Source organism: Salmo salar, chromosome ssa15 (assembly GCF_905237065.1).
Source record: "Salmo salar chromosome ssa15, Ssal_v3.1, whole genome shotgun sequence".
NCBI lineage: Eukaryota > Metazoa > Chordata > Actinopteri > Salmoniformes > Salmonidae > Salmo > Salmo salar.
Genome location: NC_059456.1, coordinates 35,755,773 through 35,774,434, shown reverse-complemented (window position 1 = coordinate 35,774,434; position 18,662 = coordinate 35,755,773). Strand labels below are relative to the sequence as shown.

At 41.1% G+C, this 18,662-nt stretch overlaps 1 protein-coding gene and 1 pseudogene across 2 annotated transcripts; one reads left to right on the top strand and one right to left on the bottom strand.

Annotated features, from left to right (window-relative positions):
• Positions 1-46: 46 nt before the first annotated feature.
• On the bottom strand, positions 47-5,773 carry LOC106571306 (glycoprotein integral membrane protein 1). 2 transcript variants are annotated; one of them, XM_045695655.1, is made up of 8 exons: positions 5,618-5,773; positions 3,070-3,141; positions 2,874-2,973; positions 2,628-2,782; positions 2,337-2,496; positions 1,984-2,204; positions 1,735-1,898; positions 47-1,557 (listed from the first exon to the last, which is right to left on the bottom strand). In XM_045695655.1, exons 1-8 carry the CDS (start codon positions 5,756-5,758, stop codon positions 1,434-1,436), a joined length of 1,137 nt encoding a protein of 378 aa, XP_045551611.1. In that variant the 5' UTR covers positions 5,759-5,773; the 3' UTR covers positions 47-1,433. The 2 variants fall into 2 exon arrangements, with proteins under 2 accessions (XP_045551611.1, XP_013999697.1); XM_014144222.2 differs by lacking the exon at positions 5,618-5,773 and adding an exon at positions 3,661-4,135.
• A 4,618-nt stretch (positions 5,774-10,391) lies between these two features.
• LOC106571337 (peptidyl-prolyl cis-trans isomerase-like 4) lies at positions 10,392-14,700 on the top strand (annotated as a pseudogene).
• Positions 14,701-18,662: the final 3,962 nt, after the last annotated feature.

The following is an 18,662-nucleotide window of genomic DNA, read 5'->3' as shown; positions in this document are numbered from 1 at the left end:
GACAAGGCTTCCATGTGCTTTGTGTAGACTGAGTGAATGTCACAAGAACATTTACAGAAACATTTTTATTGAGCAGGATTTGGGAATCCAATGTACAGTTTGATTTGAATGAAAATACATGATGCACACATGCCATGCTCCCATGCTTTAGTAAAACACAAGATTGAAATTGAATTGAGGCACCATAGAAGCAAAAGGTAAAATAACTAAGTTCTAATTCACCCACTCAAGTTCAAATCAGCATGCAGTTTCCTATTATGAAGTTGTTTCATTGACAGCCAACTGCATTCCATACTATGGCTACTAAGTCAATGTGCAAGGGCCCCATATGTCAACCAGGAGCCTAATCTTGAGAATCACATTGATACAATTATATTTTGGTCATGCCTAGCCTGCTTTGAGGCAAACCAGCCAATAAGCTATTGGGAGAGGAGTAGGTTTGAGTATATTCTGAGACTAAAGTGGATAAGGTCCTATCAGTGTAGCTTCAGATGTCTATGTTGACTGTGCACGGCCCTTGCGAGTAATTCACATTGTAGAGAACATCCATTGTCATTCACTCACATTGCAAAGAACATCCAGTAACCATATTCATACATTTCAAGGCATAAAGCAGCAGGAGTATATTCAGAGTGAACAGAAATGGACTGTATAGACAGGAAATGACTCTGTTAAGCAGTTAATGTATGTTCTATACTTTCCAGGTCTATCTGCAATGTTCTGTGAGAGATCCAAGTGATTATGTTCCGTGAGAGATCCAAGTGATTATGTTCCAGAGATCATTCAGCTATAAGAACAAACTGCCGTCTCTATCAATTGAAATGGTTGGAATGAGATCTCATATTTGCTCATTCTCTGTTCGACACTGCACTCATAATGATGGGTGCAAGACTAGGACCACCTGTCCTTTAATGAACCTCAGCGCAGGCCAGTCAAGTTCAGTCAAAATGTAATACCAACGTGAAAATATGTTTTGTTGTTTACATTTTACAACAAATGTATTGGTGAGGCTCTGACAATATTATGCAATGGTTCAAATACAGTAAATAAAAGCTATTTGTCCTATGACTTAAAGTTGCATGCAAACAAACACCAAATCCTCAGTTCAATCCTCCAGTCAGAATGATAAAATATTATGAAATGAGCAATCAAAAATAAGCCAATAGGAAGTCAGTATTTCATAATGCAAAGTAGAATGGTTACAGAGGCACTGTGAGGTAACACAATCAGAATATGAAAAATAATGCAGTATGCAGCTCTGCTTAAAGTAGTAACATTTCAGATTCCGTCTTTGAGAGGAGGATATAATGTTTGAGAAATAAAGTTAAACATGTTGTGTTTGCAATGCATGTGAAATAAGTGCTACAAAGAGATTATGGTTTCTCTAACCACATAATGCCTTGTGTTTTCAACAGATGCAATCAGACTCCACTTCATCCATCTTCAGTTTTCATTGAAGGCCTTTTCACCTCCTCTACCTCTATTTCAATGTTCTCCAGCAGGGTGTGTTTCTCATCTTCCGGCATCAGAGTCACAGGATTTAAATGGGAAATTCCCCTAGAGGAAAAGTACATTATCATGAGCATCACACTTAAGAAAATATGAGAGAACAGATGTGCCTAATTAACTGGTCTTGGCACTAAGGTAAAATCCTGCACACTGACCTGGCAATGTTCAATTTAATTCTACAACAATCATGTAAGCAGGTTCAACCGGACCTGTGTGAAAACGTACTTGTGTTCGCATGTTGGGAAGAACATGTCCAGGATCTTGACAATGACCGCTGACCCAACCACACCAATCACTACCACCCACATGACCAAGAAGAACAGGGGCAAGGACTCAGACCAGAAGCGTCGCAGGCGGTCCCTCACCTCCTCCACCCATCGACACATGGCCTGCAAACAGATTTTAAGTCCAGAGCACATTCTAGTAAAGGGATTTTGCAATATTCAATTTGGATCCAATGTCCAATTTACTTACACTGTAAGAAGAAATAGATTCTTTGAGTGGTGCCTCTGTCTGCATCTGATCCGACAGCACTCCCAAGTCATCACCCTCATCATTGTTATCATACAGCAGGTCTGGGTCCATGCGAAGGGGAGTCTCAGGGAGCTTGCCTGGGGCAGCAGTCTCCTCCTGGGTGGTGTCCGCATGCTTCAGAGGGTAATGACTGGTGGTCTGGGACATCACTTGGTCTTCAGCTGAGCAGAAGGAAGTGGATCATTATCATTCACAAATTGATTTAGGAACATTGCTTTAGCAATATAATTCAGTTATCTTGTCCTTTCATGTGAGAGTATGAAAAGTGAACGAAAACAGCTGTTCTTGCATACCTTTTTTAGGATTTGTTGGATCTGTGATGACCACATCATTTTCCCTTGGGATCCTGAAAATCTCACTGTGTCCAATGGGATAGGTGTTGGTATACTGAGCAAGCGTCTGGAAATTGGGGCTCATCAGTATCTTCACTTCACACATTTCTGGCTGCTGGACCTAAATGATAGAAAAGGATACAAAGACATAAGATCACAGATTTTCCATCATTGTACCACCATGGTGCAAATATGCTCATTTAGCTGTTACATAAATATCCTATTGTCCTTTTCTCAATCAACTAACTTGACCTTTTTCCCCTCCATCTCGATGACCTCGCTGAACACTTGGAGAGCCACCACCTCTTCTGAATCACTCCACAAGCGATTCTGGCTCACCATCACCCGGGTGACAGTGGAGACATAGTCACCAGATTCAAATTCACTTGTGCCATTGGTGGTATCCACTGTAAACCAAGTGAAAGGCTGTTTTAAATCAGGTGCAGAATGCTGTGCTGTAGCTAAGTTATAAGCACCAGAAACATTTTCACTACTCACACAGCAAGGCTTGGCAGTTCAACCTGGTCACCCCTGACAACTCCACAGGGATGTCATTGATGAGCACCTGCTCTTCATCCACTGAAATATTCAGGTTGATCTGAAAATGAACATGTGTTGAGCTATACGTTATGTTATTATTCAATACCATTCTGACAGGCTTAATCATGGACCACTACATCATAGTATAGCGTACCTGCAAGTTGTTGGACTCCTGCACCTGTGTATCATTCAATGTCCCTGCTGTCACATTGATCAGAATACTTTCCTGTGTGAGAATCAAGAATAGGAAAGCGGCCATTAATTATTATGATCATGATATAAGTTAGCTAATGTGGTAGGCAGCAAGGTATTCACCAAAACATCAGAACATTCGAGAGTGACATACTTGAGGGCATTCTAGCTTGCTAGTATTACGCTCATGCTACCTGGCAAACAACATAAACATTAGCTAGCTGCAATGAGTCAGATAGCAACAAAAGGTAACGTTAGCATCCATTAGCCAAATAACATTAGCTAGCTAGCTAGCTACCAAGATTAACGTTACTTTTATTTTAACCTTTATTTAACTAGACAAGTTAAGAACAAATTCTTATTTACAATGACGGCCTACCGGGGAACAGTGGGTTAACTGCCTTGTTCAGGGGGAGAACGGCATATTTTTACATCGTCAGCTCCGGGATTCGATCGAGCAACCTTTCGGTTAACTTACTGGCACAACGCTCTAATCACTAGGCTACCTGCCCCCCAATTCATGTAGCTATCTAGTGGTGGAGTCGTCTCCTACCGTGTTCAATTGTCGAGGTGAAGACTCAGCGAAAATGAATGACATAAACAGTACACATAGTGTATAAACTGATGTTCGTTTCATCGCCATCTTCTAGCTGTCGTATGGTCGTGGAGGAAACAACACCCCCGGCCCAAGTGACTCCGAAATCAATCAAAAGCGCGTGCGCAAGCATGGCGGTTCTTCTTGAACAACATTTGGTGATATAGTTATTGATTTATTTACAGAAGAACGGCCTAAAAGTAAGAAAACATGCACCAACGTTAATGTCTGGTTACACACAGCCTACATGTGATAATGACATTTGCTCAAATTAAAATCTCAATTTGTATTCTACTGCTAACAAGATTGCTAACCATTGCCAATCTATAGCTTATTGCTAGCTAGCTAGTAAAGCTAAATGTTAGGTAACTTGTTAGTATTATATTTCAGATAACTCGCTAACATTTCAGAAACATAGGATTGCCATGGATACGCTTAATATGACAGGTTACTCTGTGTTGATGTGGTGGATCATTGAAACTAAGGCCGGGAGAGAATTCCTAGCCCAATATTAATGGTCTAAAGGAGTCTCACGTTAATCCTTAAAGTCAAAGGACCTTACATGTTCTGTTTAACGCGAATTGGTCTGGAAATCAAAACAGACAAATTCTCAATCTAAACGTGAATCAATTCTCAATTGCGGTACGGTTCTAGAAGTTTACAACGTAGGTGCACACGGGTCGAGAGAAATATTTGAGGTGACAGACAGTGGTGCATACTCTTGCCTGCATCTAGTAGGTCTAGGCTCTGGTGTAGTTGTCATTAGTCCAACAGTTGCAAACGAGAGTTTCTATTGGACAAATTCACATGTTTATCCCCATTTCGTTCCGTTTACGAAACGTTTTTCAACAGAATCGGCGGAATGAATACAGCCCTGATAGCGCGCAAACCGTTCACTTTCATAGCCACATACTGTGAGATTTGGCCCTGCATAATGGGGTGTTAAAGTTTAACCTATACCTTTAAGCTAATAAGTATTGTTGGGTTTTATTTCACTTATTAGATATGATGCATTACCATTTACAGTAGATGTAGGCCTAAGTATGAACGGACTGTAATGCACTAAGATGTTTATATTGTATTAACATAGATTGAGCAACATATAATAGACATGACTAACTGGAGGGTTGCTGGCTAGTAGGAGTGTAGGCTGAGTAGATTCGTGACACACACACACAATGCCTGGTTGTGGGGCCGCTCAAGGACAGGTGTACGGGAGGGGCTGGTAGAAAACTGTCCTAACTGTAGCATAAAAACAGGCACTGTCCTTGGGTGTCTGACTCTCGGGTACACACATGAAGATAAGCTAGAAGACAACTATGCTTGGCAACAAAGATGCGTCTAGAGGCTGGGACCAGCCTGCACGCCAACGATAGGATGAGTAAGTTTAAACCACGCTCATCCTCCCTGACAGGCCAGCAGTGAGCTGGAACTATCTCTGTCAGAGTATTTAATGAAGAACTTATGTCATTTTCAGTTCTCTGTTTGCCCTGCGAGGTGTTACAGTGAACCCGTATATACGGAAATTGCATTTGCCATTTGTTAACTGCTGAATAAATATTGACATTAATATAAAATATAATTGACTCTTTGTTCCTATATCAGATTCGAACACATGCAGCCTTAACAATACAAACAGCTTGTTGTATTCGTTCTCGCATCTATGTGCTCTCCTCTCACATTTTCCCTTTGCTTGTGGACTTCAATGCACAACACATCAGCTGCCTGTGACCTAGCGAAAACTTTTCCATATCATAACCGCTACATCGTTGTCACCATATTAGCTAAAGTAGCTTCATAGTCAACATGGCTAATAACTAACGCGTTAGTAAACCCTCTACAATCATGCAGTATAGTCAGTAAACAGTTTAGCAGTTAGACCGGTGGCAATACATTTGTAAAACCAAAAGCTTACCTTGACTTGGAAGAGTTCCACTGAGGTAAAAACTGTTTGAAGTTGGATATTCGCACTTTCAAACCACTTGAGCCACAGACTCCAAATAGTGTCATGATGCTGGACAAATTGCGCACAACATTGCACAGGTCTTATTTTCATGATTTGGACATTAATTCGCTTTCCAAATCTAATAAACATGTGGAAATGTGAGCAGCATTTTGTATTCCTAGTTGAATTAGTTAGGGAGCGTAAACAAAGTACGAACTTGTTTACATTCGAATTTCAATAGCTCCTCAGTTGTCTTTTCCATGGCAGGATCTTCTCATTTTGAAGTATTCTATTTTTTATGTAAACATAATGGAATTCTGATTAGTTATAGGCAAATAAATACACAGGCCAAAACTGTATGCTGATTTCCTTATCTCTATAATCTAGTAGAGGTAATTTCCTTTATACCCCATTCTACACACAGCCTAAATTATAGGCACTGAACCATTTACAGGATAATAATAGAAGTAGCATATAGGATCCAACCCTATCACAGAGTGAATAAATGTAGAGCGTTTGTAGGCTTTAGTAAAAAAATATTAAGTGACAGTTTCATCAGTACGTGCTTAAAGAAAGTCATATCACAAAGATCACAGATGACAGTGCCCAGTCTAAGTCTATGACAATCGAGAATGAATTGTAAGCACTAAAGTGTGTTAGTGTGTTTGTCAAAATAATATCTGAAAATGTCAGTTGTTGAACATAATACTTCTATTTGCAATAGCAATTTATGATATATGCAGTTGAGGAATATTCTATGTACCAACACTACATGTAGGACGGACATAAAACATTCCCACATACAGTAAACACATACATAGAGGCATTTTTCAGTTATGATTTTACCACTCAGAATCCAGAATGGATATGACAATGGGGCCAGCACAGGATGTAATACACCCTTACAACAATCTACTTTTTGATCTTCTTGACTTCTTATTTGGTAAACTGCTACTATGTGTCAAGAAAAGAGCCCCAGTTAGGGGTTAGTGTACTCCAGTAAAAAAGGGCTGGTTTAGAATAAAAAACTATTGCCTTGTGTCCCCGTTCATAGGGGCATGAGAGACTAGTCAGTGGTAAAATTGAGTTGGCACTTTATTGGCCAAACACCCACAGACCCACAAGGTTGAGGTTGCTCATGGACAGTAATTAGTCTTTTTTTATTTTTTTTGCATTGATGCGTTGTGTCAAGAATAGGATCCAAAGTGTTAGGAAATATTTGTTACCATAAATACAAAGGAGGAAGTCTCTCCTCATACCTCTGGCACTTTAGTCGGACTGCCAGACTGTGTAAAAACTTTATGATGGGGCCGGCAACGGAGTTCCCATTGACTAAACACCACGGAGACCAATCAGGAGAGAATACATACAGGTCAAGGGTGCCAATTGAAAGTCAAGGGGTGTGTCTGTGCCTTTTGGATTACTCTCTCTTTACAGAGAACCCCTGTGGTTCAAGTCAAGATCTCCCCTTCCCCTTTCAGTCTGCTCTGCGCATGTCTGAAAGTGACAGAGCCAGCAGCCGAGAGAGTTTTTCACAGTATGTCATAAAAAGTTATTACACTTATGAATGTATGTAAAATGCTAATATGTATTAGATCCAGTACAGTGGAATAACTATAGTGACTACTATATAAGGGTAGTCAGTGGACATTCTGAACCTTGTTAGAAGTCAGTAGGTCACATGACCAAGGAGCTATTGCAATTTGAAAGTTCACAAATTTAATGTAAAAAAAAAAGTGAGATGAAAATGGACAAACTAAAGGGTGTGCAATGTGTAGGCCCACTGAGTGTACATTCTGAAACATGTTTGAAGTCAGTAGGTCATATGAAATTCAAAAATGTAAATAAATATTTTAAAATAGTGTGAGATGTAAATCGACAAAAAGAAAGTGTGTGCAATGTATGTCTATGCCATCGGGTTAGCTACAACCAGTTCTGAATGTTTTAGGAGTAATGGTTAAAGAGCTATTGAAATTTGAAAAATGTGATTTGTCAATATGTTGACGGTCCCTAACTGCTGTTGGTGGAAGTAAGGAAAACTACAGGCGAATATCCAGTGAATATCCAACCTGAAACTATATTTACCTCGGTAAGCGTTCCAGTGTTGGATAGCCAGCTAGCTAACTCTGTTTGAGTAGGCTAAACTAGCTAGCTGCATTTGCTAAGTAATTTAAGTGAAAGTAAAAGAAATTATAAAAATATATATAGTTAGCTCTCTCTCTCCCTACTCCATTTTTTATTAATTAATTAGTTCAAAACTGTTCAACTTGGTGAGTAATGTTAGTTGACTCACTGAGTCAACTAACATTACTCACCACGTTATGCATTGCAGTGCTAGTTAGCAGTAGCTTATTCTTTCAGTACTAGATTCATTCTCTGATCTTTTGATTGGGTGGACAACATGTCAGTTCATGCTGTAAGAGCTCTGATTGGTTGGAGGATGTCCTCCGGAAGTTGTCATAATTACTGTGTAAGTCTATGGAAGGGGATCCCGTGGTGGCTCAGTTGGTAGAGCATGGTGCTTGCAACGCCAGGGTTGTGGGTTCGATTCCCACGGGGGACAAGTACGGAGAAAAAAATGTATGAAATGTATGCATTCACTACTGTAAGTCGCTCTGGATAAGAGCGTCTGCTAAATGACTAAAATGGGATGAGAACCATGAGCCTCCTCCTAGGTTTTGTATTGAAGTCAATGTACCCAGAGGAGGACAGAAGCTAGCTGTCCTCCGGCTACACCTTGGTGCTACCCTACAGAGTGCCGTTGAGGCTACTGTAGACCTTTATTGCAAAACAGTGTGTTTTAATAAATTATTTGGTGATGTGAATATATTTTGTGTAGTTTTATCTAAATGTCCTGTGTAGCTCAGTTGGTAGAGCACGGTGCTTGCAATCCCAAGGTTGTGGGTTCGATTCCCAACCAGTACAGAAAATGTATGCACTCACTACTGTAAGTTGCTCTGGATATGAGTGTCTGCTAAGTGTAAATGTGAGAACGATAACTTTAAATGTTTCACTATTTTTATGAAATTCACTGAGGATGATCCTCCCCATCCTCCTCTAAAGAGCCTCCACTGCTGTACACTGTTTTGATTGGTTTTAACAGTTGCAGCTGACAGTATTTTTTCAGTGACAACACGTTTGTGGCGTCCATCTTCTGTTTACGCACAGGTGTTCAGAGATGCAGATAGCTAATTACTACAGGTAGTCCACTCTGTCTTCCGTCTGTCTTCCGTAAACAAGCAATGTAACATGGAAATATGGCAGTGTGGGAACCCTAACCCTATAAAGTTGTGTGTCCAAAACCTTATCGCAAGTGATGCATGTTAATGTTCAGGGCTCTTAACAAAACTCCCCCATACAGAAGACACCTTTTTTCTCCAATGATTCTTATGTGTGATTGTAATGGACCTGAGAGTCATGATCAACCGCTATGGAATTCCTTGCTGGAGTTAAATTCTTAGCAAGGGAATTCCTAATGTCTTGTGATGTGTTGCTCTCATAATGCTGATAATCTCCTTTTTTAAGTTATGCAAAATCAAATTCTACAACTACTGCCTCATCCACAATGTCCAGAGAGACTTTATTGTGCAGACTGGAGATCCAACTGGGACTGGCTGTGGTGGAGAATCTGTCTATGGGTCAGTCCTTTTCATCAGCATCAATGTCTAAAATCAGCACAGCTGTTTTTTATTTATTACAGGAATGTTGATAGGTGAAAAATGTGTCGATGTGCCTTGTTAAAGTTGCATCAATTCGTTTCTGGTATCAGAACAAAATAGTCAGCACATAGTATCTTCTGATTTAGCTTTACTTGAATTAATGCAAACACGTGTATGGTAAATATGTCGTTCGTATAAGGTCTCTCTGTGACACCTTGCAGGGCAGACAGGAAAGAGGGCGTCACATTCTATTGTTCTCTCTTTTATACTCTGACAGAGATAGTTCCCGCCCAATGCTGGCCTGTCAGAGGAGCGTGGTTTAAACTTGCTCCTCCTATCGTCGGCGTGCAGGCTGGTCCCAGCCTCGTGACGCACTTCCTGTTGCCGGTTGTAGTTCTTCTTGTCTTCAACAGTTGATTTATCCGTAGTTTATATACTTAATATTGTAGCATAGTTTCCCCAGTATATTATATAAGTCATGCAAACAAATAGCCAGTTCAACCCTAACAGCCCTGAGCAAAGCACTTAACCTTGCCTAAACGTCAGACTCTTACCATGGTTACTCCAGTGATTTTCAGTCTGACCGAGGTAGCCCTTAAAAGTACGCAATAGTCTCTACAAGCCAGAACGTTGAATACAATGATATTTACACTTACTTTTACCAGTTTTACATGCTGTTGATGATTTTGGCTGTAAGAGCAGGATATAGGGTATTTACAGGCGAGTGTTGTTTACTCAACTTTTTTGCAGCGCCGCTGGTATGTCCCTTGTGTTTTCAATCTCTAGACTCATTGCACAATATGTAGACAATAGCCGAATGTAACCGAACGCAGTTGACCGAAGCATGTTTCCTCATATTCAGCTGGAGTGTTTGCTGTTCGGTCTGTGGTTCGGTTTGTCATGTGCGAATTGCAACAGTATTGAAAATAAAACCGGATACAAACCGATATACAGACAAGTGTACTGAAGGTCGGGTTGATAACATTTCCCTGTGGATCTTTATATCAGATTACTTCCGATATAGGGGAAAAAATCTGCGGAAAAAGTTAGAACCACATTCTGACTTGTAATGGGACTGTTCGGCAATGCTGAGACTACGTGTTAGAGACGAGTGTGTAAGTATTTCACTCTTGGATTCTGAAAGAGGCTACACTTAACCCGAATTGCTCCTGTAATTCGCTCTGGATAAGAGCGTCTGCTAAATGACTAAAATGTAAATGTAATGATGTCTTTTCTATACCCTCAGTAAACTCTATGGAGACCAAGCCCGCTTCTTTGATGCAAAGAAAAACCCATGGATCAAACACAGAAAGAAGGGGATGGTGTCCATGGTTCGAATCCAGGCTGTATCACAACCTGCCGTGATTGGGAGTCCCATAGGGCAGCGCACAATTGGCCCAGCGTAGTCTGGGTTTGGCCGTCATTGTAAATAATCATTTGTTCTTAACTGACTTGCCTAGTTAAATAAAAGTTACATTTAACTGCAGTTTGAAAACAACAAAGTTAGCCTACTGATTCGAGCAGGATAGATAGCAAGCATCTGAAATCTCAGAAATGTTCAGGTCAGCATACTTGTGCTGTAACAATCTCTTTACCCCCCCAGTTCCTGATCACCACTGGTGAGAACCTGGACTACCTGGATGGGGGCCGCACTGTGTTCGGTGAGGTGTCAGAGGGTTTTGGTGTCTTGGATAAGATCAATGACACCTTCATTGATAAGGACTTCATCCCTTTTCAGGATATCAGGTCAGCAGATTTCATTTCCTTGAACCATATTTAAATGCAGCAATGTTAGGGGTAAATTAGAATAGAATTGAATACACTTTCAAATTCCCTCATGAATAGCTCCCATACAGAGGTGTAGATGCAATGACCTACTCAGACATCCCAGTATAAAGTGAGGAGAAGAGAAGTGTGATACTTGTTTTGTGTCATTGCAGGATAAACCACACTGTGATCCTGGAAGACCCTTTCGATGACCCTGCTGACCTGCCTGTGCCGGACCGCTCCCCCGAGCCTACCAAGGAACAGCTGGATGTGAGTGACTGGGTACTTTCGGTACCATTTGAAGTCAAAGCAATGCATATCTCCCATTTCAGAGCAAAAGTGGATGAAATTTGAACAATTTGAAAACAATGTTACTTTCATAAAAAGCCATAAGGTTTAATTTATAGTTTCTCTGTTCATCAAAGGAAAGGTGAATGATTTTCTCAGTACCTGAACAAAAGTAACTGTGATGTTACTTTAGATTTTTTGATGTTATGTACTGTACACCTTTTGTTGATTTGCAAAGTCAAACCCTCTTTGGTGTGCAGAGTGGTATTGGAGCAGAGGAAGTGATCGACGACACAGATGGGAAGGAGGCTGATGAGCTGCTGAAGGAGGAGGCGGCCAGGCCATCCTTCTGGAGATGGTGAGATGGGGGTCTTGTGGATCTGTCCACCTAGCCTTGTAGAGGATGCATATACTTTCAGGCGTGATGGCAGAGGATATTTTTTTTAACACTCCACATTACCATTTTGTGTACTGATTGCTGTTGAAGAACCCAACAGTAGTTAATTAGCTGGTAAACATGTTAGTGTTGTAAAGATTATATGGTGGTTTTATAAGAGTTTTGTGGTTTGAGATGTTGCCGTGTGTATGTGCATATGTGCTTGTGTAGGTGGGTGATCTTCCTGATGCGGAAGTGAAGCCTCCGGAGAATGTTCTGTTTGTGTGGAAGCTGAACCCTGTGACCACAGATGAGGACCTGGAAATCATCTTCTCTCGCTTCGGACTTATAAAATGGTAAGATAGACCCCTTCACCCTGTCTATTTCAACATACTGGCTTCCATGACACTACGATACATATTTAATTAGAAATAGACCTAGTCCTAACCATTTTCAATATTAAAATTGAACAGAGACTTGGTAGAATATTGGTGTATTATCCTATATTAACATGTTCTTATTTCGGTACAGCTGTGAGATCATCAGAGACTTGAAGTCAGGAGAGTCTCTGTGCTATGCTTTCATTGAGTTTGAAAATATGTGTATTTGTTTGGTTTTCACTTGATTTCTATATGTACCATGAGTTAGCATAAAGTAATTTTAGCCCTCTTTAAACGTTGAACAATGATCCACTCAGATTCACAAGTCCAAATCAAGACTAAGCTAAAAATAGATTAATTTTGGAATCGTTTAAGTGCAGTTATGCAGAATACAAATAGAGGGCACCAGTTAGTCAAAATTGAGAGAGTACACATTAATTCACTTGAAAGGGTTTTGTTTACTGAATTGATAGGTTGTTTCCTTATTGACTATACACATAAGGGCTCAGTTGACCCCTGTGAAAAGGCTTTCTTCAAGATGGACAACGTGCTCATAGATGACCGACGCATACATGTGGACTTCAGCCAGTCTGTCTCAAAGATGAAATGGAAAGGCAAAGGTAATCACTTATTAAAACATAACTCATTAACTTCTTTTTAATATTTTGGGTTTTTCAGTAATTCCATGATAAATACTTTCAGAGACTTTAAGCCTTAATCAGGCACTTTAGCTAAAGGATGTGCCATTTACCTTCTCTTCTAAGTAGAGAACTTAACAAGGTCTTTTTGGGGTTTTCTAGGTGAGAAGTATACGAAAGATGACTTCAAGGCCTATGAAAAAGACATGGGATACAAATGAGCTCTTAAGGATAAAGTCAAACCCAAGCCAGAGTATCCCTAAATGTTTTTATATTTGCTATTCATATGAAGTGAAAGATGGGGGTTAGAACTGTGTAAAATAACTCCACTGTGCACCATTTCACATAGTAATCAGGTTAGAGAGGTCGACTATTGTGAAGACGTTTCTGTTGGAGGAAGTTACATTTCTCTGGAAGAAAGAGTTTCTCTTTGAAATGTTGTCTTGGCAAACCTTTTAAAGAATTACTCGCTTTACTTCCTCACGTTTTACTTAATGTTCCCAAAAGCTCCAAGTACGACCTGCTTTTAGAGGACATGCTGAGAAGAAACACAAAGACAAGAAGCACAATCACTCAGACAATGAGGACACCGGGAAGTCCAAGAAATCCAAGGTTGACTGAAAATGTCTCCCCAACTCATTGTTTGTGAAAAATGTCCTTTGTTTCACAATAATGTTCAGTCAGAGCATTAGAGTAAGAATATATGAGTAAGCATGGCTCATGTGATTTGGGTTTGGCCTATTATTTCAACAGTTGTCACTCCAGCTATACAGTCATTCCGCAGAGTTTGACTTGGCTGTGTTACTGCAACTCCAAAGATTTTTCTCTAACCTTTCTCAAACCTCTTTCTCTCCCATGTTATACCTACAGTGGGACAGGGAGGAACCCCGCGGGAGGAAAAGACAGACCGGCAGCATTCTCACTCCAGGGAAAGAGACGACGGCGACGGCCACCATAAGCACAGTAAGTCCCATGAAAAGCACCGCCCGGAGGGCCTTGACAAGGGCCACAGGGAGAGTAGCCGTAGTCACTCACCCAAGAAGTCTAAAGACAAGGAGAGGAGCAGACACCGATGATGACAGAGGGAGAGGAATGGGATTGAGGTCCGTTCCATTTCAACTTCCATCAATTATGGAATTGGAAAATCCTCTATAAAAATAAATGTCAGTTCTTTTCAAGAATTGACTGAATTGAAGTGGAATTGGTCCTCCCAAATACCTGCCTCTGTGGCCCATACTACCCTACCACCACCACCCATGTCTGGGAGAGCAGAACCAGGGACTCATCATGACTAAAACCTCGGCAGTTAGTAAGGTTGTATAAGTATATTTGTTTTTTGGTTTGACCTACCCCACCTCTCTTTCTCTGTTCATCAAAGGGCGGGTGAATCGTTTTTTTTCCATGTTTCTCTTTGACCTTTTACTGTAGTTTCTTACAGATTTTGTAGAGTAAATAAATTAAGTGGGCATGGAAAACATGAGTTGTCTGTCTGAGTGAGTGCACTGCAGAGGGAATTCCCTGTGTAACCCTCTCCACGAGGTCGGCCAGTGTGATATCACTGAAATAGCATGATATCTCACCTTCCACCTCGCTGAGAAAACAAGTGGGAGGAAGCTATGCTAGCTGAAAGTTGTGTGGGCTACATTTATAAATGAGGGATCCTCTTTTGGCGACAGTTTTAAATGTTTTGGGTCTGTGTATATTGGCAGTACTGTCAGAGAGGGTATCAGTTAGCCCAACCTGAATCCTGTGCTGAAGTATATTGGGATGTGAGGGGAAAACCAAAAGAGAGCTAGGCTATATGTAATTCGATACAGTCCTGACAGTGTTCAGAATAATGTTTTCAGCCTTGGCAGTCATAGAAGAATAGCACAGTGAGGGTTAGTGTGTGCAGCTAGCGAACAGTCGTTGAGTTTTCCACAGGGCCTCTCCTTGTCCAATGCTGTGGGCCACCACTTCTAGCCCCCTCTGAGTTCCCTGAATTAAAGCACGAGAGACCCAAGTCAACATTCACCATATTTGGTCTGTTGACATTTGGAATCATTTCACATTTGGTTGTTTCTCCGAATGAGATGCCATTTTGAAGCTTCCCAAAATGGGTTGTTTTTAACTTGTATTGAGTGTGGGGGTGGGGTGGTGGTGGAACCAGACTGTTGTTGGAGGGAAGCCGGTGAGGTTTTTGCGTGGTTCAAGTTGTAAAAAGACTGCAGATAGACAGAGGTATGCAAGTTTTGTTTTCCACCCCCATATCTAACCACTGTCAGACTTCCCCAACTGCCCACAGTACCTGAGTGAGAGCAAATTGCACTTGACAAAAGGAGTGAATATAATGGCCCTGTAGAAATGTAAATCATGAGCAGACAGTTGTAGGATCCCACGGTCAGAAGCTGATTCCCATCATTGACCAGAATTAGGAAGGACTTGGGACCAAGGGAAGTGTACAGTTCTTTGACAGTCATAGTCATCCATTTTGCTCTAGAGACAGCCGGGTGTACAAATGTCTCCCCACTGGGCACACGCTGGTTGAATCAACGTTGTTTCAACGTAATTTGTCAACGTATTGTGACGTGGAAGCATATGTGGAAAATAAATAGGATTTTAAAAAAAAGTAATCAAACTACTGTTTTCAATCTCATTTCAACCAGCGTTGTAAACACTGAAATTAGGGTAAAACTTAGCTTGACTAACAGGTTGTTACATCAATGTATTTAAGTCAGTCAATCTAATTCCAACATAATCAACAGAACTATGTATACATTGAAATTGCGTTCCACGTAGAAACATGAATATTTTTCATACTATATTGGGTGGTTGAAATTGTTGAATTTCATATTTGATTAGGCATATTTTATTTGGACATATTTTAATAGTAAAATGGTATGTTTGAATCAACGTCATTATTTTAATGTCATGCCAACAACCTAAATAAAGAGATATATTGAAATAAAATGTGAAGCTACAGTCCAACAGTTCCTGCCAGAACATTGCCTCCTACTGGTACATGAGGGGTAATGCACTTCAGTGAGAACAAGTCTACCATCCAGATGCCTACATCTATGTGCTAAAGCCTTGTTCACACTGCAGACCGTAATGCTCAATACAGTTTTGTTACAAGTGATCAACTCAGATTTGTGTTTGTTCAGACAGCAGTCATTTGCTAACATGGCTACGCTAGTTGTCATAGTAATGACGGGTGTGTGCACAGTGGTTTAGGCTGATTGGTGGTGGTGCTCATGATTCCTATCACTCAGAAGTTAAGTAGTAAACTAAGGTGACAACAATGCCTGCCATGGATGTTCCCCAGTTGCTTTGAATGTTCAAAAAGATAAGATGAGCCAACTTTCAAAACTAGTCCTTTTTGTCTAGCCTCAGCAATCAACTAGCTAGGTAGCTGTTTAGCTTTTGAGCACATTTACTAATTTGTTTGTAAACACTTAACAAGCTAGTTAGCTACCACATGTCCCTAATATACAGTGCATTCTGAAAGTATTTAGACCCCTTGACTTTTTCCAGATTGTTATATTACAGCTTTATTTAAAAACGGGATTAAATACTTCCCCCCGTCATCAATCTACACACAGTACCCCATAATGACAGATTTTTTAAATGTTTGCCTATTTAAAATAAACACTGAAATTCCATTTACATAAGTATTCAGAACCTTTACTCAGTACTTTGTTGAAGCACATTTGGCAGCGATTACAGCCTCGAGTCTTCTTGGGTATGATGCTACAAGCTACGCACACCTGAATTTGGGGAGTTTCTCCCCTTCTCAAGCTCTGTCAGGTTGGATGGAGAGCATCGCAACACAGCTATTTTCAGGTCTCTCCAGAGATGATCGATCAGGTTCAAGTCCAGGCTCTGGCTGGGCCACTCAAGGACATTCAGAGACTTGTCCCGAAGCCACCCCTGCATTGTCTTGGCTGTGTGCTTAGGGTCGTTGTCCTGTTGGAAGGTGAACCTTTGCCCCAGTCTGAGGTCCTGAGCGCTCTGGAACAGGTTTTTATCAAGAATCTCTTTGTACTTTGCTCCATTCATCTTTCCCTCGATCCTGACTAGTCTACCAGTCCCTGCCGGTGAAAAACATCACCACCGCATGATGCTGCCACCACCATGCTTCACCGTAGGGATGGTGCCATGTTTCCTCGAGACGTGACGCTTGGCAGTCATGCGAAATAGTTCAATCTTGGTTTCATCAGACCAGAGATTCTCCCCCGATTGCTCAGTTTGACCAGGTGGCTATCTCTAGGAAGAGTCTTGGTGGTTCCAAACTTCTTCCATTTAAGAATGATGGATGCCACTGTGTTCTTGGGGACCTCCAATGCTGCAGAAATGTTTTGGTACCCTTCCCCAGATCTGTGCCTCGACAACCCTGTCTCGGAGCTCTACGGACAATTCCTTCGACCTCATGGCTTGGTTTTTGCTTTGACATGCACTGTCAACTGTGGGACCTAATATAGACAGGTGTGTGCCTTTCCAAATAATGTCCAATCAATTGAAGTTACAACAGGTGGACTCTAATCAAGTTGTAGAAACATCTCAAGGATGATCAATGGAAACAGGATGCAAAGGGTCTGAATACTTATATATGTGTAAGGTATTTCTGTTTTTATTTTTAATACATTTGAAAAACTTCAAAAAACCTGTTTACTTTGTCAGTATGCGGTATTGCTTGTAGATTGATGAGAAAAAAAACATGTTTTTATCAATTTTAGAATAAGGCTGTAACGTAACAATCTGGAAAAAGTCAAGGGGTCTGAATACTTTCCGAATGCACTGTTCGTTCCGGAACTCCAATTTGAGCAGCAGCAGCTGAAAAATGAGCTCCTACAAATATTGAAATTTACATGGTTTTTAGATTGAAGTACATCGGAAAAAAGCAAAAGAAAACTGCAAGACTGAATAGGAGAAAAAACAAGCAACAAACAAAGAAGATAACTATTTTTCATAAAATTGTAGTTATCTTAGCAAGCTGAATTGTTTACCAGTTGCTAAGCAGTTGCTAGGGACTCTTTTGGAAGAAGCTAGCTAGCTAACGAAGAACAACAAAGAATATCTAGTTAACAGAAGAAAAGAAAGAGAAAATCAGGACAGAAGAAAAAGGATATCAAAGTGAAACAGTTCTCTAAAGACACAGGAGACAATAATACAAGAAACAACACTTCTGTAGCTTGTCAACTATGTGTCTGTCTATCCCTGTTCTCTCCTCTCTGCACAGGCCATACAAACGCTTCACACCGCGTGGCCGCTGCCACTCTAACCTGGTGGTCCCAGCGCGCACGACCCACGTGGAGTTCCAGGTCTCCGGCAGCCTCTGGAACTGCCGGTCTGCAGCCAACAAGGCTGAGTTCATCTCAGCCTATGCTACCCTCCAGTCCCTAGACTTCCTGGCGCTGACGGAAACATGGATTACCACAGATAACACTGCTACTCCTACTGCTCTCTCTTCGTCTGCCCACGTGTTCTCGCATACCCCTAGAGCATCGAGCCAGCGGGGTGGTGGCACTGGAATCCTCATCTCTCCCAAGTGGACATTCTCTCTTTCTCCCCTGACCCATCTGTCTATCTCCTCATTTGAATTCCATGCTGTCACAGTTACCAGCCCTTTCAAGCTTAACATCCTTATCATTTATCGCCCTCCAGGTTCCCTTGGAGAGTTCATCAATGAGCTTTACGCCTTGATAAGTTCCTTTCCTGAGGATGGCTCACCTCTCACAGTTCTGGGTGACTTTAACCTCCCCACGTCTACCTTTGACTCATTCCTCTCTGCCTCCTTCTTTCCACTCCTCTCCTCTTTTGACCTCACCCTCTCACCTTCCCCCCCTACTCACAAGGCAGGCAATACGCTTGACCTCATCTTTACTAGATGCTGTTCTTCCACTAATCTCATTGCAACTCCCCTCCAAA